The following is a 22,385-nucleotide window of genomic DNA, read 5'->3' as shown; positions in this document are numbered from 1 at the left end:
GAAAGCACAGAGCCATCAGATGTATCTGGAAACCTTTTTCCTCCAATATCTTCAGTTTGGAAGTATATACATTTCAGAGTTTCACTGGAGATAATAGTCATTTGTATGAAGCAGTGTAAAGCCTTGAGAAGTATTCTTAAGAAACAACCTTGTAGAATATCAGAACCAAAAAAGTTTTGTGTTATTTCTATGAACTACTGATAGACAAAAAGCAAAAGGTTCAGAGAACCCAAGATAAGATGGAGAACTGCACATTCAACCAGCCCAACTAGTTACACTCTTTCTAAACCAAATTATTGGATCTCAGCAGTTCCATCCCAATTAGTCCACTGACTGTCTTTGCTCAAAGGATTGAATGCTCAAAAAAATTTCAATGTTGCGGAATAGAAAAAAATAATAGTTGCTACATTTCCTGCACAAACACAAGCACACTCACTCCAAGTACCTCTCGAGTAGGCCATCTGCTCTTAAGGAACAGTTTAAATGCTAAAGAATATAAAAATCTCTCTCAGCCTTGTGTCTTCTTCCTCTAATTTTACCATCTCTCTAGTATTTCCTCACTGATGCCTTTCTTTTACCTTTTATTTTGCCAGTGAGTGCAGCCTTTTCTGAATTTAGATCTTAGCTAACAGGAAAAGATGACAAGTATTAATTACAGATTGTATCAGTGATGTGTATCTCAGCTTGAAATTACAGAAAATTGTATTGCTTTTAGTCGAGTTTAAAGTAGATCTACGATATGGTCATACTAGTGGCTAAAACCGTAACTCTCCTTTCATTGTTCATTCAATTTCCTATCTTCCATACTATTCCCTATCTTACACCTTCGGCCTTGCTTCTCACTATTACAGGTACATACCCCCTCATTCAGTCTGCACAGACACGAGCTCTGTCAAGTAATGTAGTCATACATCTCCTATCCACCTACTAAGACAGTATTTCAGTATTAACAATCCACTTCCTCTCCTCCCCAGCAAAATGCTGACAGAGTTTTCTGAGATCTTTTAAAAACAGATACTTATATATACAAAAATATTTTAAAATTAACAAGCCCTTAGGAAGGAAAAAAAAAAAAAAGTCTGGTACTGTTACAAACCAAAATGTAAATTCCTGTGAGATAGTTCTGCTGGGAAGCACTTTCCCTCACTCTGGAATAAAACAGAAGAGGGGCTGGCTGCTTATATACTTAAAACAGCAGTAGCTATTTGCCATTATAGACTATTTTTCATAAATGGTGATTGGAAGATCAAGCAAACATCACTTCCTACCCCTACTATCCACCATAGGGCAGTGACCTAAAGCTGTCTTTAGGTCCTTAGCCAGCCTTCTCCCCTAACTGGTTGTGTTCCTCGGGTTAGTTCAGATGGTCTTCGAAATTCAGTTGCTGTGAAACCAGGATTTCCAACTTTTATGTACAAATCGGTCATGACATGGTCCTATTCGCTGGACCATTGCATCTGCTCATAAGACTTTTATATCTCATTATTCTTTGCATCCACATAGCCCTGCATTGTGCCAGAACCCTGGCAGTGGATGCTGGATCTACAGCTCTAGATAGCCAATGCTCCAGTGCTTGGTTCACGTTCAAAGTAATCTAGAAATCTCTAGAGGAAGGAAGTCCTGAGATTAGATTAAGCTTTAGGCATAGGCACTGAAGGTGTGAAAACAAAGATACAACAAGTAATGTGATGGAGCACTGGAACAGGTTGCCCAGAGAGGTTGTGGAGTCTCCTTCTCTGGAGATATTCAGGGCCTGCCTGGATGCAACCCTGTCTAACATGCTCTAGGTGACCCTGCTGAGCAGGGAGGTTGGATTAGATGATCTCCAGAGGTCCCTTCCAACCTTACTGATTCTATGATTCTAATGAGACAGGATCTGTAGACAAATTACAGCTTCTTGCTCTGCAGCAAGACAACTCACTGATGCAGTGCTGCACTCACTGGAAATAGAACTCACTTCTTTGCTATAGTTATGTTCACAGTAGTGAGTTTAGCTCTATTTCAGTAGCCCTCTGTTCACATAGATTTCTGTATATGTTATTTATAGTGTAGTCTAGAACTTCCCGGTAACAGCTCTACATTGCAGCAGAGACTCATCTGGACCTTAGAGACAGGAGCTGGAACTCAGTGTGCCTTTTCTGACTTGTTCAATGTTGAGTGAAAGCCAGAGGATACAAAATAGTGTAATGTACTAGGAAGATTTTCCTGAAGCAGTAAACAATGTACCGGAAGCAGAAGACAAGCTATAAATGGATCCAAATTTAGCACTAATGAGCATAGTTCCAGAAAACTGGTTATTAGTACTGAAAACATAAAGCTGTTAAACTGATTTCCTATTCAGAGATGGAGAAACAGAAAACCCACTTGCACCAACACTAAGATGCCGTGGCTGACAGCATTTCATGACCCAAGTTTGCTAATATATTGTATACTACAATGTGAAATTTGTATCTGTTCAAAGGAACTTTATATTAAATTCATTAGCACTTAATCCCATTGTAGTTGTCATCTTTACTGAATAACTAATCATTTTTTAACTTTATGTTGACTCATCTTAGGGAGAAGAACAGTGCAGAAGGGTTTAAATGGATGCCTATATTTTGGCTATTGTAATATTAAACCAATTAACAATAGGTAACTGTCTTTCCCTGATATTGAAATATATACAGTGCATAGTATTGTATTATTGGGTTATAGTATTAGCAGCTAAATATTACCTTAGTAGAGCTCCACCAGCTTTCAACTAATCTGACACTCTTCCTGTATTTGTACTTTGCTGAACACATGCAGGCTCACAGCCTCCTGTGTGATGGTGATAACATATGTCTGACTTTGTTGCTGGCAGCTGGAGTGGAGGGGAAGACAATGCCCTTTGACCTGTGAAAAGCAGTATAAAGCTTATCAGATCCTCTCCAGATATGACTGAAGGAAATGGGCTGGAAAAGTTGGCCCCACATAGGAAATACATATAAAAAAAACCTGTCACTGCTAATCTTTTTGTAACACCATTGAAAACTACTTTTGCAAATCTGAGCCCTTCTAGACAATGTCATTAGTACAAACGGAATTGAAGTAAAAAAGGAGAAAAAGCATTATCTAGCACACATTAAACATAGGTTTATATCACTTTAAATGACTCAGTCAGTAATACCAAAAATGCTTCATTTTATGATGCCAGAATAAATTTTTCTTAGTCATTATTTCTCTTGTCCATTTTTGAAGTAGATCTTTATGTATAATGTTTTTACAATATATGACTTTTCCCACCAAACATTTTTTTTCCCAAACCTACAAGACCTTCTGGACAAAATGAGATTAAGTACAACTCTGGGCTGACACTCCCCATCAAAAACCTAATGAAAAATGTATTTGTAGGTAGCGTTAGGGTAACACTCTTACTGCCCTGACAAATATTCTAGACAGCATTAGTACGCTAAGCTTTAAATAAAAAGAAAAAAAGCCTATTTTAAATTGGTAAAACATCTCTCTGATCTACCTTGCACTATATTGTTACAAGATCAAATCAATACAGAATCAATACAAAAATTAAAAAAAAAAAAAAAAATTGAGAGGCAGGAAATCAGACTAGAGGTCATACTGATGATTTCAAATATAAGAATGTTAGCAAAAGTAAATATTCTTCTATTCCCCAGACACTTATTACACAATATTATTTAGAAGTAATGTCCTCACAAGCTTACTAGCTAGAACGAACATGCAAAATTCCACCGTACAGTGGTCTGTTATTTCTGCTGGGTTCTCTTTCAGATGTCTGTCAAACCTGAGCTTCATACTTTTGGTGGAGAGGAAGAATTTGGGGTCTTTGCTGTTTTTTTCCTTACTTATTTATAAGTTTCATTCTTTATTTTTAAATTCTAAAAGTGCTTGAAAAGAATGCAGCTAGCTGATGTCTGTCAGACTGGTATCTGTTTGGCTTTATTCAGAATTTACTGTTCAGTTCTAGGAGCTCACAGAAATCAGTGCTCTTTTCAAGAAACTCAAATCCAAAATCTATGGCGATTTCCTAATGATTATTATTATATAATAGTAGTAGCAAAGTAGCACTTAGCTTATCCAATGGATCAGGACTCCATTGTGTCACTGTCAACAAATACTGAGAGGAATTGGCTCTTCTTAAGATGTTACAGCCTGAACAGACAAGGCAGGAAAGAAGAGAAAGGAAACACTACTGATAAAGAAACTGGGGCACAGAGTAATTTGGCTCAAGGCCATTTAGGAAGTTTGTAAAATAACAGACTAGATTAATAATAATCAATATTATTAGATTAATAATAACCTGTTATTAAAATAACAGGTTAGACTCTCTTCAGTCCTGGTCTAACATTAACCCAGAAAGCTATCCTACCTTTCAACCTTAAAATACTTACAGTTCTTTTTTATCACTAATTCAGTACCTTTGACAGACAGCTTCTATCTTCAGGACAACTATTGCAGAGAACTAATCATTCTCTTTATTCCCAACATTTTTGATCCTATTATTCAGTTAAGAAGTCCCGCATTTAAATGCAATTTCCTCCTGTCCTGTTTCACAGTACTTAAGAGGTTCCTGGGATAAAGAGACTATGAAACAAACTTAGGAAACAAAATGTGTCCACTGTCCAGACACTTGATGGTAACAGTTTAGAAAGATGAAGACAGACAGATGATGCTACATATATGCCTCTTATAAACTCAGCCAGACTTGGTAGCTTAAGAAGCTTTTACGCATTTAAATAAAAGATGAAGACCTCATTGCCTTAAAATAAAAAACAACAACAAAGAGACACCCACTGTTTCAAAGAACATTACAAAAATAAAAAACTTGCGCTACTACACAGCAGTTATTTCTAAAGGTCATTAAGAGAGCTGGAACATTTAAGCTGCTAGGTCTGCTGGCAAAGATACATACTGGCTGTTCTGCTTTGAAGATGAAGAAAATAGTGTCACTTTGCTCTTTGTCATATTTCAAGAGAATGAGGATTTGAAACACCTGTACTCCAAGTCTAATAAGCCCCACAGACCGAAAGGGGAAGAAATAACCAGACTGATTCTAGAACAACAATGGTTCAAAAGGCAGCCATCACCTTGTACAAGCAAAATGTCACATCTAGCATTATATCAGAGAACAATTCATGCCTGCAAACAATCAGTCATGTCATATATGTATATAAACACATGCAACTAAATTAGAACAGTATTTCCCACTTGCTCTGTAGAAGAACTTCCTATACTATGACCTGTAAAAAACATACGCCTAAAATATCCACAATGTAGCTGTTAATCTATTACACTTACAATACAGTAAAGCACGTGGCATTTCATACGGACATTGACATCTGTCCCTCCTGCCAGAAATACTGTTGCTATGTCATGAAGCCCTCTCTTCATCCAAGATTTAATATTTGTCATCCCCTTCCACTGGGAATTTAAATCTATTTGAAGAATAGGATTATATTTATCCATAGGAATGCATGTGTTTACCTTTATAATTCTATCTTCCATATGTACAAGCAATGCAAGGGCATGTACATTGCTAGGCCCAGTCCTCAAACCTGAATCTTTCCAGTACTTCTTGGTGGTCTATCTAAATTCATTCCTTAAATATGCTAAGGATGTGGCTACTTATAATTCAAGTAATAAAATCACATCACTCAAAGCAAATAAAAATCATTATCTATTTCCCTATATAGAATTCCCAAGACTTAAACATCTATACTATTTCCTTAATTTATATGTATAATTTTCTTGAAAATCCTCTAACTACTTGATTAAAGCACCACATACTGCTTAAACTAAGGTCCAGGCCTTGAACCTTTTTCAGGGTTCACTCTGAAAAAGACTTAAAATGAGCTCTCTGCTACCCAGAGTCTGCAGCCCTCAGATCCAAGTATGAAAGTAGTAGCAAATGAACTTAAAGCTTTTTCCTAGGCTGACTAATAAAGTAAGAAAACAAGGCATCAGTTGTACAACACACTTCATTTTCAGAAAGACTGTAAGTTGCAGTGATAAAATTACTGAAAACATCAGTATACCACATTCAGTCAAAAGACTAGTAGGAACTTTAACAGGAACTAAGACATGACCCACAAGACAACACATTGTGCTTAGCTACTGTTAAAACCAAGGAAGAAAAGACTTGTTGTTGGTTCATTGCTGCATGGCTGTGAACAGTAACAGATCTTAGGTCTAGTGGGGAACAGAAAAAGATTTTTTTTTTGTGTGTGTGAAGAATAATTTTCCATTTCCTAAAACATCACCAAGAGAAATGACGGGGATGAAGCAATGAGGACAAAGAAAAGGACGTGACCAAGGAGCTCATCCAAGATACTTTACAGAGTCTTGCATCCAGCTAAAATATTATGCTCTGAGGACTTGCTTAAAAATGCTTGCACCCAGAAGTTTGGTTCATTTCTACTTTACCAGCTCTCTATGCTTTAAGACTGCCCTGCTGGCAGTGCTTTTATGAATTTGTTGAAAGAATAAACTCACAAGATTATTTGACACACTATTCAGTTAAGAAGACAAGCGAAGACGTCTCTCAGTGCATTCTCTCTTTACTACACTCATTTTCAGACTTTATTTCATACTTGTCACTTCAGTCCTTCCAGGCTGACTTGCCCACTTGCTCCCACCTCCACATCCATCTAGATCAGGGTCCTGCAGCTAGACCAGCTTTTCTTCATCTATGCTCTTCCTCCCCCACCCAAGACACAGCTACATGCTGACATGGCACAAGGCCAGACCCCAGCCTCTGGCTGCCCGCCCATAACCTCACTCATCTCCTCTGTACCCCTTAGGACCCTAGCATCCACTCTTCCGGCCCCTCCTGGAGCTCTGCTCCAGCTCTGCCACTTCCCAGCACAGCTGGGCTGCTTCTAAACTAGAGACACTTCAGAGAAGACCAGATGAAAAGGCAGCTCTTTTGTGCCTTTAAACATATAATAAATAAAGGGGTGTTGGATCCCTGTTACTGCATTATATTCCAGGAAAAAAACTACGGAACTGATTTAAGCACTGAGACTATCAATTGTTTGAAGAACCGACAAAAATATTTAACAGAAAGTGAAAATAAACAGCTATTTGTCCAAAAACCTATAGGAAGTACAACAGTTCCCCCTAGTGACTGCAAAAGAAAACAAAACAAAAAAACAAAAAAACAAACAAACAAAAAAAAAAACGCCTATCACCTATAGAAAAAAGCACATCACAAACCACGTCTAACTAGGTTAGAAAAGAATCAAGGACTGTCAAGCGATAGAGAAGAAAGTTAGACGAGAAGGCCATCCTTAGTTTTCCGAAAAAGCTCAGCCGAGAGCAAAAACAATACTAACAATTTACTGCAAGCGCTCACAGCTTTACAACATCAACCTTGCGACACTGCAGGCAACCGGCAGCAGCCGGGCGCCTCCCGGGGAGACCGGCCGCAGCCCGAGGCATCGAGGCTCGACGGCGGCCACCGGCAGAGCTTCGCCTCCGCCGCCGCCCGCGCCCCCCTTCTGCTCGTGTCCGTTAACCGCCGCCCAACCGGCGGCGCGCGGGGCCAGGCAGAGGGGCGCGCGGGTTGGTGGGCGGGGCGCGGCAGCCCTGCCGTCGCCATGGGAACGCACTCGCGCGAGCGCGCGCGGGGCGGTAGCGGCCGGTACAGCCGTTGGCCCCCGCGCCGGTGGGCGCCGCGCAGCGATGCCGCGGCGGCGGGGGGGCGGGAGCGCCGCGCTGCGGCGGCAGCAGGACCGGGCTCTGAGCAGCACCATGCGCGTCGTGCGGGAGCTGGGGCCCACCGCCTTCCTGCTGCAGGAGGACGGCCAGGAGGGCGCGCCGCTGCGGGTGCGGCCGGCCGCCCTTTCCCCGGCTGGGAGAGCCAGGCACTTCTTCCAGACTCTGCTGCTTCGGTGCTGGCGACTCCCCTGCCTTGCGGCGGCCATAACTAGGGTCTTCTGCTTCTTGTTCTCTTTGTCAGGTGTTCCTGGGAGAGCCTCACTCGTGCACCTGCGCCACCTTTCTGAAGGAGGGGGCCCTCTGCAAGCACATCTGCTGGTGAGTCGGTGCTCCGCGGCGCCAAGCAGCACGGCAGTAGGGCTAGCAGCGCTGGGAAGAGGGCTGGCAGCAGTTTAGGAACTCTTGAAGGCCATAAAACGTTACCTGGCAAGCTCGGATGTTAAATTTTAACATCAAATTTGAGTGGTGTGGGTGTGGTGATTCTTTGTACAGGCTGAATACCTCAGAGCCTATCTGTATGGTCACATTTATTTCTGCCAAGGAAACTGAGACAGTCACTGGAGCAAAATATATGTGGCTTCTACGTAACATGCTGGAATTACCAACGTGTGCCTTTTTGTTTTGTTTTGTTTTTAATGCCGGAAAAAAGAAAAAGGAAATACATATCAGAGCAGGTGTGCTTGAGTTGGAACAAAAATAAATGTGGTATCAAAGATAGTCACATGAGATCCAGATCGTTACCTTTTGGCTATAATATATATATGTATATATGTGTGTGTGTATATATATACACACACACACACACACACACACACACACACACACACACACACACACACACATATAATTATGGACTTATAAAGAAACCTATGCAGCTTCAACCACAACTGCATAAATCTGAGGGAAGAATTTAGAATGAACCCAGGAATTCTTCAGGGTCGGATAAACTGCCTGATATCATCAGAATTCAATTATGAATCACAGCCATTAGTATGAAGTGGCAAGAATAAGCTAGCACAACTGTGATTAAGGATTACTCTTCTGTACTAGAAAATAGTTTACAAGCTGAAGTCTGCAATCTAAATAGTACCAACTTACTTTTGTAATTTTTTTTTCCTATCTGACAAGCAGAACTGATTTGCTGCTGCCAGCAGTAGTTGTCCGCTTTTCTTTTCCCTGTTATGGATGTATTATTTATCTCAGAATTTGATAGGCTGAATCAAAACTCATTAAACTGACAGCAAATTACTCACTTTTTTGTCTAAGTTAGTTTTTTGATGGTCCATTGAGAATAACCAGGTCACTGAAGGAATCAAAAAGCTCAGAAAGTGACAGGAATATGAGCCTGGAGTGGGACTATCCCTCTGATGGTGGTTTTCATTTAAATTTTTTAAACTGAACAATTTACATTTAAGATAACATAAGTCAGAGCAAGTCTTAACTGTTCCACTTAGATTATAAAACCGAAATAATGAGTAATTAACTTTACTAACTAACTAACTAACTTTAGATGGATGTTTTCACATACTAGGTATTTCGATTATACATTGTAGGATATTGCTGAAAAAGTACCGATTACCAAGAGATCATGAATGTAAGTATTAGACTCTTTTATGGCTTGCATGTAGAGCTTACCAACTATAAATGCCCAAAGCAATATCCTCTGGAGTTTGGATATAATTTGTTTATAGATCATTGTCTATCCTCTCTTCCTCTCCCTCCTCCACCTCAAAAAAAAATAGTTCTTAGGCATTTTCCAATTCATTTCATTTTTATGATATGAAACTCTGTATTATGTCACTAATTACAACTGTAGTTTCAAGAAAAATGTAAACATGGAAAAAGCCAAAGAGTGTAACAATTTCATATATATGTATATATATAAAGTAAAGGCTGTTAATTTATAAAAGCACCTTATACTGAAGTTAATCCAGAATGCTCTCAAGATGCTCACTTTAGCAGTTTACCAAGTGTAGTCACAGACAAATTTGGTGCTTCACTTTATAAGAAATTAGCTGTAGAAGTATAGTTCATCTTTGATTACTTTTTTTGTAGAGAGTCCTTCAGCCTAGTTTAAAATAATTGCTATGGCTTTTCTAACTTAGGGCAACATTTCTACTTTGGCAGCATCTGGACTGGAGTATTTCATGAATACTGCTAGTGTCTTGGAAATTCCTCCTCAGACTTCCAGGGAAGGAAAGCTGTACAAAATGTAATCCTTTACATTTTGATATCTGTGACCTTGTATCACCAAAACAAAAGCTTTTTAACACAGAGGGTGTAATCTGTATACCCAAGTTAGCTTTCTGACCTGAGTCAGGATAATTTCCTTAAAAAATCTTGCAGCTTAGGCTGTTAAGAGCCAGATTCTCAACTGGTTTGTTATAGTTCCTTTCATAGAACTTACATGGAAAAAGGAAACAAATAACTTAAATATCCCACAAATAATAAGTCTAAGTATCTTTTTCTGGGTAGTAGCCATAACAAAAGCAAGTAAAGACAAATCAACCTTAAAGAATGGCTAGCATCCAAAAAGTTGCTGCAAAAGACATGTATAGATGCAAAACCAAGCATCTTGTAAGTGGTCAGAACCTAGGTTGTATTTTTCTAACAGAACTGGATTTTAGAACATTTTACTTTCTGAACTGTTTTACAGACAAAATAACTTCAGTGAGAAGTGAGCAGGATTTCATCTTAACTCACAAACAGAAGCTTTCTTTATTTTTTTGCTATGGTATATAATGGTGTGTGATGTCAGAAATAAGGGTGCAAGGCTTAATTCTTCGGCTTTCGAAAAGTATTTTAGCTTTTCGTACAAAAGTCCACTAGAGAAATAAAAATATTTGCTCTTCATTTTTCCAATAAATATTTCTAGAAATACTTCCACAGCTGTTCATTTCCAATGCTTAGAATTAAGAAAACTTTTTTACTCGGGCTTAAACAGTTCCATAAAGGCCTTTTGGACTGAAACACTGTTTGACTAATGCATGTATTTAGTGAACCAAATGTAAGCTATTCTTGAAAATTTCATTCTTTAGAAACACCTTGGACTCATTTTTGATTTGGACACCATTTTAGATGAGAACATGCATAAGCAGTGTTGTTAAGAATTTGTGTACAAGCTATATAAAGTGATGTACAACATTTTTGGGGCTGAAACATACCAAATATATTTGACAGAAATGTTTCCTACTGCAATTTATGGATGGAGAGCTATTCCAGGTGAGTGCAGAGTTCTGCCAAAAAGCTTTAATTTTTATACTTACTTTTGGTAGATGCTTTTAAGTTGGGTCTTTTGGAAAGAGAAATCGAAGATGTGCTTCAGCGATTACAACAGGAACAGACACTAAATCCTGAGCAAGCCCTCTTCTCACAAGCATTAAATGAGGAGAATGATAGATTCATTCATCAAAAAGAAATCAGTGTAGAGGATGTCTGTCCCATTTGTCAGGAGGAGTTACTAAAGATGATGCTTCCCATCACTTACTGCAGGTTAAGTATACATTCGTTCTTTGTTTTGCTGTATTTCTAATTACAGAATGTTACAAGGATCTCTTAGTGTAGGCAGCTTCAATTCTTTATGCTTACAGAAAGATTGTGGAAACTGTCATTTGTTTTCTGCAGATACAGCTGTGGTAACAATGTACACATAAAGTGTATGAAAATTTGGGCTGACTACCAAGATGAACTGGGGACTGACTCTGTAGTAAAGTGTCCACTCTGCAGGGAAGAATTTGCACCTTTAAAGCTCATTCTAGAAGAATTTAGAAACTCTAGTCAACTTGTGACTGCAGCAGAGAGAGCAAGACTGGACAGGCACCTTGGAATTCCTTGTAATAATTGCAGAGTATTTCCAATTGTGGGAAGGTGCTACAAGTAGGTATTTTTAAATCAAGATTTTGGAAGTATTATGTTTTTGAATATATCTTACAGCTTTTTGCTTATTCCTCTGTCTTTATTACAAGCAACATAACAATTTCATCCACTGAGTGGACAATATTATTCTCATTCAACTGCAATTAACTTCTGGAAAATACATGTTATAAAATTATCTACATAATAGGCATAATTGCTAGTGGGGTGTGAAATGACTCATCATTCTACAATTCTTTACTGGTTTAACAGTCTTCAATTTGAGGAAGACCTGAAGTGCTTCTTAAATCACCACTACGTATTAGAAGGCTTGGACTCCTCTGACTGGACTTATTGGAGACCATGGGCAATTTAATTAGCTTCCTGCCTAAACAGTACCTTGGAAAAGATAAGCAGTGGCACTCCTATAATTGTCTGTCAAGGTTGTCATGTCTAACATGACTAACAGTGTTTTTCTTCGTGTTTGCTTTGAATCAAGTTCACATCAAATATCAAGAATATGTCTGGTCATTTCAGGTTAAGATGATTTTTCCCTGTAAAACTGTAATAGCTCTCAAATAATTTAAAATAATAAAAATTCTCATGTGTAAATTACAGAGCCTTATAGCAAAAACTCTGTTCTACTTTAAATTATACTTTCCTGAAGAGCTTGTCCACAGAAACTTCTTTATGAAAGAAATAATAGTTGTTCAGCAAAACCAAGAGTTTTCCCCCTCAGGCATACACAATGTGTGCCATATTTGTAAACAAATATCACCAGTAAAGACAGCATTAAAAGCATAAAAAGCATTGAAGCATAAAATTTTTCAAACTCACTTTCTGTGCAGTACATCTTCAAAACAGTTCTGTAGTATGTATTTGGGATTGTCCTTTTCCAACTAGTAAATTTAACTATTCCTGTATCGGGAAATGCTAACTATTTGTTATCCTAACTCCTTACTCTGTGTTTTTGTTTTTCCTTTTAGGTGCACTGAGTGTACTGAGTATCACCTATGTCATGAATGTTTCATTAGCTTTTGCCACCCTCCACATGTTGTTGTCTTCAGACAGGTACCAGACAGGTTTTCTTTTTTGTATCCTACCCTGACCTATACAGTACTAATTGATCTCATTTTCCTTAAACAAATCATGCAGAACCTGCATTGAATTAGACTTATCTAAAAGCAATATGTAGAAGGATACTGAGATATGAAAATTTAACACCTTAAACTAAAAGAGTTAGTTATCCTCTGCCTGCGTAAATTATAATTGTGGCACTCATGTGGACAGCAGATGCAAATACATCTTAGTTTATTTAACCTACCTTTCTAGTTTCTTTATGTGGATAAAGCCTTGTAGTTGGCAAGGTGATGCAAAAAAAGGGTCACAGTAACCCAAAGTAAATGACAAGGCCTAGAACTAGAGCAAGGAAGCCACAAAATTAAGGAGCTCAGGTGTTTCACTGTGAGTTTGTACTATTCTACAGATAGCCGGTTCTTTTTTACCATTAGGTTTCACAGTCAGAGCTGTGAAAATCAGTGAATTCAGGTTACCATAACAACTGTAAATGGATACATTTAAACTTGTCTTTGAATTTAATTTTGCTACCACTTTGTCTCTAGATTTCTAGAAATATTAACTCTTCAAGTTTGCTTCACGAGTTGTTTAATTTCTTCAAGTCTTAGTTTAAGACTTCAGATGCCTTTTGTTTCAGGTTTTGCAATAGTTTGAACAAGAGATTTCACTTAAGATGCCTGTTAGTTGTATTTGCCTCAGTAAAAATAGTTGGGAAACAAATTTGTTGAATTGTTCTTAGCTCTTCTTTCCATCATTTACAAGAGAGTTTGTATCTTGTGTTCAGCTTGTCTCAATTACTTTTGCATCTTACAGAAGAGAAATAAGAGATGGAGATCTCTAGAACAGCTTTCAGAATTATCAGCCCAAGGAGGAAAATTTAAAAGCTTTAATCCAGGAAATAATTCTAACGAAGCAGTATTAAATCTTCAGGAGAAGTAAGAGTTAGTCTTTTTCCATACTGTTTTTTATTAGAAGAATTCTCTAAACAGTTTCTTTACTTCAGCAGTATCTGAAAAAATAATTACTATTGAACAATAATTTTAAAACAGTACGTAGTAATTAATACTTCTAATAAAGCAACAAATCATCATAAAATAGTTATAATTAATTGTACTTTGCAAACTAATTATTTTAATATAATTTAGAAACTTACACTACAAATACTGAAAAATACTTAAAGTTTTCAGATTCAAAATATCCCTGGTTAACAGTATTTAAAAAAAAGCCATCAATTTTTCATTCCTAAAAAATTGGCATAACAAATGCTGATGAGAACTGATAGCTTTATTGTATAGCAGTGAAACACATCATACAGAGAAACAAAAGCTTTTGCTCTTCCCTGTATCTGCCACATCAATATACAAGGCTTCTCACCAGGAAGACAGTACTACCTGACGTAGTTGCTGCATGCATAAAAGATCAACATACAGAAAACCTCAGAAAGTCACATTCCAGAATCATCTCAGAAATGAACTGGTACTATCCAAATTAAAGCCCACAGATATTTCTGCACATTTGTATTATGAACATCTCTTCTGGGTAGTCATTCTTTTATACAATATAAAAACCTTCACCACCATTTTAAAGTTGATCAGACTTTTATCTCTGCCTTACTCCTTTGTCAAAACTATTTTAAAAGCCTACTAAAAAGAATGATTTACAGAGATATTAACGCAAACATTGTTCGCTTGTAATTAGAAACTAGAAGAATGCTACTTACTACTAAAGCAGACTACAGGATTAGGTTTAAGGGCTGTAATTAAGAATCTGGATCCAAATGAAAGCAAGATGTGATCCCACATAATTTCAAAACAAAGGTAGTTTTGCAAGCGATTAGAGTATTTGGGTTAATTTCTTGACCCTGTTACAAATTCTGAGCTTGAGTCATGGAAAGTTTTGTACTTCCTGTTCAGAGAAATTGATGTAGAAATTACTGGGTAAAATTTAATGGCCAATATGCAGCTGTTCAGGCTAAATAAGCATATTAGTTTTTTGGGAGGTGTGTCCACTCATGTCTGTCATAATAAGATCAACATCACTGGAGTGGCTGTGGTTTAGAGGCTTGTTTATCCTATTCAACAATTAAAGGTGCTATTAAAGAGAAATTTCTATCAAAAGTCAACTTACCATTCTTAAGTATTCAGTTTTATTTGCTGTTTCTCCTAGTTCACTCAACTGCTTTTTGTTTGTTTTGTTTTAGGACTAGTTGTACCCCAAAGAGCATTGTAAAATCTTTACCCAACATTTTAGTTGGAAAACATAGTCATTTACTTGCTGCAGGTATTCAGTGTAGACGCTGCTTGAAGCCCTTTCACCTTGGTCAGCATGTAAGACTCCTACCATGCAATCATAAGGTAAGAGAAAACAAATTCCTCTAAATGTTAAAGAACCAAATCTTAACCTGTTAGCTTGTAGCACATCAGTTTTTCCACAATTCACACTGATACCTTCCAGTACATAATTTAACCGAACCCTCAAGGCACCATAGATAAGGGTGTTCAGGTGGCTATTTTGGAAATTTGCATGCTGGTTTAATTGTATGCCAAAGTCTTAGTATCTGCTTTAAGACACAGGAAGCATACTGGTCGGAAGTGGCATCTAAAAGCAGTTTGTACAAACTGATGGCAGGGAACAGCATATTGAAATGGTTTGATATGCGATTCTCTCTTAGTGATGAGCCAGACTCAACTAATTCACTCTGCTTTCTTATCCTTGGAGCTCAGACAATGTGAAAAATATTCAGAACAAGTATTGTGTCAAAGATACGTATACTGTATGAGTATTAATGACAATTCACATGCTCTTCACAGTTCCTTGTTACTGATATTTACTTCTCTACAGAACAAATTGTGAATAACATGGGAAGCAGTGGCTGCACGTATTTCACTTCATTGCACTTTTGTTTAGGGGTTGAGTTCGGTTCACTATTCGTTTTCCTCCAATTCCCAATGCATTCAGCAAGAACTCAGTAGCCTCTAGAGCAAAATTTAAACATTTAAAAATTTAGACTAGATACTGTTATTTTACAAAGATTTAATCTCTCTAGGGTATTGAAACGCTGAAATATCGTCTGTCCAAGTTTGCTATTTGATGGGCTGAAGCCAAATTAAGCAGCTGCTTTCTGTGATCCTGAGCTAGTATCATACTGAGTTAGCACCCTGCCAGCCTTTGAGAAACATATTTACATCTGCTGAGAAGTCTGCTGAGAAATTCCTAATTTCAAATATTTAGCCGCGCAGCCTCGATTTGTCTCAGTGCTTTTTGCAGGAGATGAGTTTGTCTTGAGTATAGAGAGCCTTGTGCAAGTCGCAGTGAATTTCAAAATGTAGAATTACATATTACCCAACTGACCTGTCAGGTTCATCTTTGTTAGTTTGTACCAGCACCTGTAAACAAGTCCACAGAAGATACCCCTTTTCAGATTTATTTAAATAAAGCTAGCTTACCTGGCTAGAAGTATTTCTTCACTGATGACATGATAGCAGCAAAATAAATCCAACCCCTTGATTTGTTCACTTGCAGGGTCTTTTACAATCTCAGTAGTTAATGCCCTTTAGATCCACAATTGATATGGATAAAAAAACAGAATTGGGCTGAAAGGGAAGTTTAGCAGAATCAGCACCGATTCTTTGATTAGTGAACATGTATGTAATTATATTTCTGCAAAATTTTGTTGAAGTCACTTGATTATTGAACCACCTGAAGAAGTGATTTATATGTCAGTTTACAGCACTTAGTAAAACTTAGCTAACTTTATTCAGTCTATCTGTATCCAAAGTTTAGAATCTACTAATCATATAGATCAGCAACATAGCCCCCTGGTGATCAACAAAGTTAGTCTGGGTTTGCACACATCAACTCGGAGAAAAGGCTTTTTTGAATTACTGTTATATGCAAGAGCAATCAATTGATTGGCCCATACTTAGCTGAAAAGTATTATCATGCAACAGCTGACTTTTATTTATTTATTTTTTTTTTTAAGTTTCATAGGGAATGTATTGACAGCTGGCTACTGCACCAAAGAAATACATGTCCTATTGATGAGTATGTTGTATACAATCCTCTGATTTGGAAGGATACACCAGCCAAACATGAAATTCGCCCAACAGGTTCTCATAGAAATGTTAGCAAACTTGCAAAGCAAGCGGAACCAGAAATTTTTGTATCTGGAAATGGATTATTTCTCAAGCAATCACTATCTGAACATACATCAGAAAGTTCTGAAAGTAGGTTCAAGAAACTTTATAACAAAGATGTACCAGACTCTCTAAGCTCTTTTGAGACATCATTTTCCAGGAATTCAGATACCATTAGATCTAGAAAGGATGACACTCGTAACGCTGAGAGAGGCCCATACCATTTTGACTGTAGCAACGCGAACAAAGTAGCTCCTTTTAAAAAAGATACGGACTGTGATAATTCCACAATTCTAAGATATCCCAGGGAGTTGAATTTTGAAATCAATCTGGGTGCAGCAAGCCATTCCTCAAAAAGGGACGATAAGGATGTGAGAAATGCCAACCATCAAAGCAGGCTTTTAACAAGACGACCACCTAAGCATAATCATCTGAACATTAAAGCAGCAAACATTGATCTACTATTGGAGGGAATTCCACTACATACCAGCTCACGATTATCTTGGTTTAGATAATATAGCTGTATGTTGCTTTCTTACTCCATACATAAGAGTTCTTAGAGAACACAAAACAAGTTAATAAATGAATAATCAAATGTCATCAACTATTGCTACTACAAAATTCAACTCGGTGCTGTGCGAAACGTTCAGACTAAATCTGCTAAAATAAACACAGGAACTGATATGGCTGGTGTAATGTATTGTAGGAAAAAAAGTCATACACCTGTAAAATTGACACTATTTCTCATTTTAACCTTCAATCAAAAGACTTACATTTCTTTATAGAGTAAAATGCAAAAAGCTTTTATATTCTTGAAAGATCAGTTAAAGTATCTTACTCAGAGCTGTAATAAACAAAGCCAAACCAATATTAACATTGCCAAAATAACGGTATCAAATCTGTTTTCAGTGAGTAATAACAAAAAAGTCTAACACAGAAAAGCTGCTGCTTATTATCTCAATAAGTATTGAAAGATATATACTAAACTATATACTATAGTTTAATGATATCTAGTGCTCAGAGGAGGAGCTAAGCTTCCAAATGGTAAACAGAAAACTCTGGCATTTTCAGTTGCATATATATAGCCAAGCCAAAGAATTACTGAGCCTAAAAATTATTTCTTAAATGGCAATATACTAAATTCAGCCATGTCATTTCATCATATTATACTTATTCCCAAAAAGTATAATAAATATTTAAGCCCATCATTAAAGTAATAATCCCAGCTCCCATGTCTGGCTGCCCTACCCAAGAAACAGGAATCAGATTTAAAGTGGATATAAATGTCTGTCTTCAGTAGAAATGGAACAGGCACTGACTAAATTAAGAACTGATAAATTTTTGAGAATGAGGACAGTAACAGTCTTATAACTGGAATGATGGCAATCAAAGAAATATATGTTTTTAGTGGTATTTATCAAATAAAGTGTGTAGTGAGACAGGTATATTCCTGGACAGTTTATGACTTCAGGGGCATTTAAATAAAAATTAAAACATTGATAACTTTTAAAAACTATTTATTATATTGCATAAGCTATAACATTTTACAAATCTTAGTTACGTTTTCAGCAACAAATACATTAATACTGTAGGAAATACACTGAGAAATGAAGACACCTCTGACAAAATATAAAAAGATAGAAATACTTTTTAAAAATGGTGAATATTAAGCATCTTTCAAATGAACAATATAGTATTACAGTGTTCGTGTGTTTCTGAAAATTATTACCAAAAAAATGAAGTGCTTGTTTGAATGTACAGCTCAAAAATGCAAGGTGGTGACCACAGCCCAGTGCCATCAGCTCATCTACGCTTCAGCACTTCCAAGATGGGTTTTAATGAGGCTTCATACTCTAACGAGCACTAAAAAGTGCCTTTCTACACAATACCAGGATGCTGTGAAAATATTTACTTATTGTTATAATACAGACTGAAGAGCAACAAGTGCTTCAAATGAATTACATCAGTTAAAATGAGGAACAACATACCAGTATATTTGGGAAGGGAGAGTATACAAATTTTCAAAGAATCTTAACTGAAAAAAAAAATTCATTTGGTAAAATAATTTTAAGCTGAGAGTGCTAGTTTTAAGCATTATGACAGTTTCTTCTGCCAGGCTTACAAAATATATAGCTTCAAAAAAAATTTTTTTTAAACAAAAAACATGGAATATTGCTTTTAAAAGAAAACAAAGCTCAGATTAAAGTCATTAAGAAACCCTCACATTTTTCAATTTAATTCTGTAACAAAAATATGCAGGCCTAGTGTTAGAAGCATGGCACAAAATAGTATGAACTACTATTAAAAAAAAAAAAAAAAAAAAAAAAAAAAAAAAAAAAAAAAAAAAAAAAAAAAAAAAAAAAGCAAACCTGTCGATGCTTGGGTTAGGTAAACAATGCAGGTTAGACTCCCAGATGAGATACAGTTTGGTTCTAGGACTGTAAGAAGAATTGAGTATCTAACTCCATAAACTTTCTGCTTCTACTGGCCAGGAAGGTTAGGAGCTGAAAAAGGGTTTTTATTAAACTAGTAACTTGCATATATAAATAGTATATTAATTTTGTTTTTGAAGTTAAAATCATACCTATAAATCGAGTGATTTCAAAATGCTTACTTTTAGCTTAAATTGAATCAAATCCTGCATGTACATTTTTAAAAGATACAGCTCTTCAGATTACTACAGATATACTTTTTCCCCTTTTTCAAACATAAAATACAAAAAGATGGGATTACAACATGGGGGAGTCAGTATTCCAACATAAAAACACTAGATCTGCTTTTAAAAATATTATAAAAGTTACATAATTTTAAGTATGAATTGGTGGCTTTGGCTAACAAAAAAATATACACGTGTGCTTTTCAGATAGTCAGGTGTCCCACTGGTAAAATAAGTCTGATGAAGGAGAAAGGCACTTCAGCAGGCTAATTTATTGTCATATTTTCCATATATGCAATATTTCATATGCAGCAGCAGACAGTGGATGTAGCGCACTGCATTTTAATTTGCACATTGCTACATTAGTAATACTATTAACGTACTTTGCTTTTAACTAATGAGAACAGTTTAGACTAGTGTCCATTCATTTCATCCTCTTTGGTACAAATTACTGGACAAAAGCAAAGTGAACAACTAAATGCTTTCATCCCAAATTATTTTGTGCGTCATCTTTTCTGGATCTGCATTGGTAAACCATCAAATCCATTTGTGCTTTCAGGTTTGTATGATACCAAACATAGGGTTCTCCATTATTTTCTGGTAGTACTATATAGATTTTTATTTTCAAATCAAATAGATTTTTTTTTCTTTGAAATTATTCCCTCTTTTGAATTCTGTAGTACCTGGTATTTGATAGCAATCAGTAAGCTACTTCCAAATAGCTTATTCTAGGGAACATAGGATTACCGTGCATGAAGCTATATGTTATTTGATTTGATCACTTCCCTTGATTTATGATACACCAAAGTAATCTGAGCCACATAGCTAATTTTGCATAAACAGGCCTAGGCTAAATCTGTCTGCTACTTCATCAAAACCAGGTAAGATCTGGAGCCAGTAATGCACTTGGGCAAGAAAAGAAGAATCTCAACATTTTGTATTGTAACCACAGGGGAGAAAGCATATTCAAGTTTATTAACCACCTTTCATCGTAAACGTGAGACATAGTTTGGTCTTGAGTCTGTAAATACTTTATACATGTACACATGGTTCCAAGTGACATTTTTTCAAGAGATGGTGGTGCAAAAAGCATCTTGTGAAGAATTAAAACATAATGCTCACAAACTTTTGTGTTCTTTAAAAAGAACCAATTCCACAGAAGCCCAAGTACCAGACTGAAAATAAGCATCAGAAAGAAGCTGTACCCTTCCATTCACCCCCACAACGTCTCCCTGACAGGGGTTTATGTTGCCTCAGTCACAGGCCACTTCTCTTATTCTCAAGGCAATCAGCCTCCAGATTCAAAGAAATCAAAACCTCTGAATGTTTCCATGGGCTCTCTGGGAGCAGTTTGTCATGAATCTATACTATTATTTCTTGTATAGACATAATTTTAGTGCTGGCATTTTAGCCCTGCATTAGAGTTGAAATATTAAGCCAGCATCGTCTTTGATTCATACAGATTCTTATATAAAAATAATATAGATTCTATATGTAGAAATACAAGCACTAGTGTGATCACAGAGAAATTTCAGGATAATGTTTTATCTTTCTACCTTTGTACCTATGTACACATCATGTACAGTATCTCTGGAATAAAAGTTTTTAGAACGCAGTGTTGTCCTAAACTCCATTTTTTAATGGTTGTAAATACAAAAAGAATTCCAGTCGCTAAGAGGTAACATGGGTTTCCAGTGCATAAATTTTAACATACAGCTGGAACGTGAAGACTTAGGCAACACACTTTATAAATACTGAATGTAAATATGAAGTATAATTTTAATTATTGTACAATTATATATAGATTTTTAAAATCAAAGATTTAATGCTCATGATAGGGTCAAGGAAGAATTCCCTGTCATTGTGTGCTTAGCCACTTCAACTTTTTCACACAGCATTTGACTTGCCAGATAAAACTGTAGCCAACAATTCCACTCTGCAGACTAGTTTCCTGTATTCTGACACGGGAAACAGGTTATGTATTTGCTTTTAATCTAAAGCTAGACTTAAGCAAAACCTTTTGAAGCATTACCAGCAGCATAAGACATTATGTGGCAAATGCTGGCAAGTTACACACAGAAAAGTTAGCGTATGGGATCTACAAAGAAGGCAAATACAGCCGTTGCTTGACTGGCCTGGATAAAAGCAACAGTAGGCAACCAGGCAGTCTTGAAAATGGTATTATCAGGACCGCCAGCGTACACTCCCCAGAAATTAAGTACTAGCAATTTAATCCCTGAACAATTTAACTACTTCACTAAAAAAAATGCCCACACCCACATTAGACAAGGCGGGAGCAAAGTTCTAGTAGCGTACCAGGCCACAAAGATCCTGAAGTGAGGTGTACGGCCAGAGACATGCTACAGCTGTTTCAGAACCTATAAGGACATGTGCTTTATATACAGATAGGTCATTTCTATATATGTAATGAGATGCATATTTTCCAGAAAGCTTTATTCTATTTTTCTTCCTGCTCCTGAGAAGCCTAGCAGCACGCAGCTCTTGCAAGGTCTATTCCCTTCCGACTTTCAGTGTTAGAGCTAAGTATGATCTAAGAATGATGGTACAAAACTGAATTCCACCGTAGTCCGAGTCAGCAAGCGTAGCAGGCAAAAATCTGCACTAAATCAGTACATCTTCAGGCATAGTTCTTCTGAAATCCTAAACTTACAGCTGAGCTTCTCAACATTTCTAATCCTTCTTTGGTGAAAAAATACCTATTCTGATGCAGAATAGGTACGCTGGAGTGCAAGATTTCATTCCTTTGAAATTGCATATATAAAGTGTTTTAATTTTTTAATGATACAAGTTTGAGGAATTACTTCCTTTTGGTATGTATTATGAAACAATGCCTTAAAAACACAAAGGATCTGCAATATATTTAAATTACTGTAGGTAAACAAAATGGTATGTAGAGACATATCAATTTAATATTGATTGATATCTCA

General features: G+C 36.7%; 1 protein-coding gene across 1 annotated transcript; it reads left to right on the top strand.

Annotated features, from left to right (window-relative positions):
* Positions 1-7,680: 7,680 nt before the first annotated feature.
* ZSWIM2 (zinc finger SWIM-type containing 2) lies at positions 7,681-19,149 on the top strand. Its single transcript, XM_062578933.1, has 9 exons — positions 7,681-7,824; positions 7,958-8,034; positions 9,270-9,310; positions 10,992-11,208; positions 11,341-11,592; positions 12,555-12,639; positions 13,459-13,580; positions 14,846-14,999; positions 16,628-19,149. Exons 1-9 carry the CDS (start codon positions 7,681-7,683, stop codon positions 17,294-17,296), a joined length of 1,761 nt encoding a protein of 586 aa, XP_062434917.1. The 3' UTR covers positions 17,297-19,149.
* The last annotated feature ends 3,236 nt before the right edge of the window (positions 19,150-22,385 follow it).

The sequence above is a fragment of the Rhea pennata genome, chromosome 6, assembly GCF_028389875.1.
Source record: "Rhea pennata isolate bPtePen1 chromosome 6, bPtePen1.pri, whole genome shotgun sequence".
NCBI classification, from domain to species: domain Eukaryota; kingdom Metazoa; phylum Chordata; class Aves; order Rheiformes; family Rheidae; genus Rhea; species Rhea pennata.
Note: the sequence above shows the minus strand (reverse complement) of the source record. Positions and strands in the feature narration are given on the sequence as shown.

Coding starts and splice junctions, on each gene's coding strand:
- ZSWIM2 (XM_062578933.1), top strand. CDS start 7,681: ATGCCGCGGCGGCGGGGGGGCGGGAGCGCCGCGCTGCGGCGGCAGCAG. Junction 13,581..14,845: donor GTATTAAATCTTCAGGAGAA/GTAAGAGTTAGT, acceptor GTTTTGTTTTAG/GACTAGTTGTACCCCAAAGA. Junction 15,000..16,627: donor TCCTACCATGCAATCATAAG/GTAAGAGAAAAC, acceptor TTTTTTTTTAAG/TTTCATAGGGAATGTATTGA.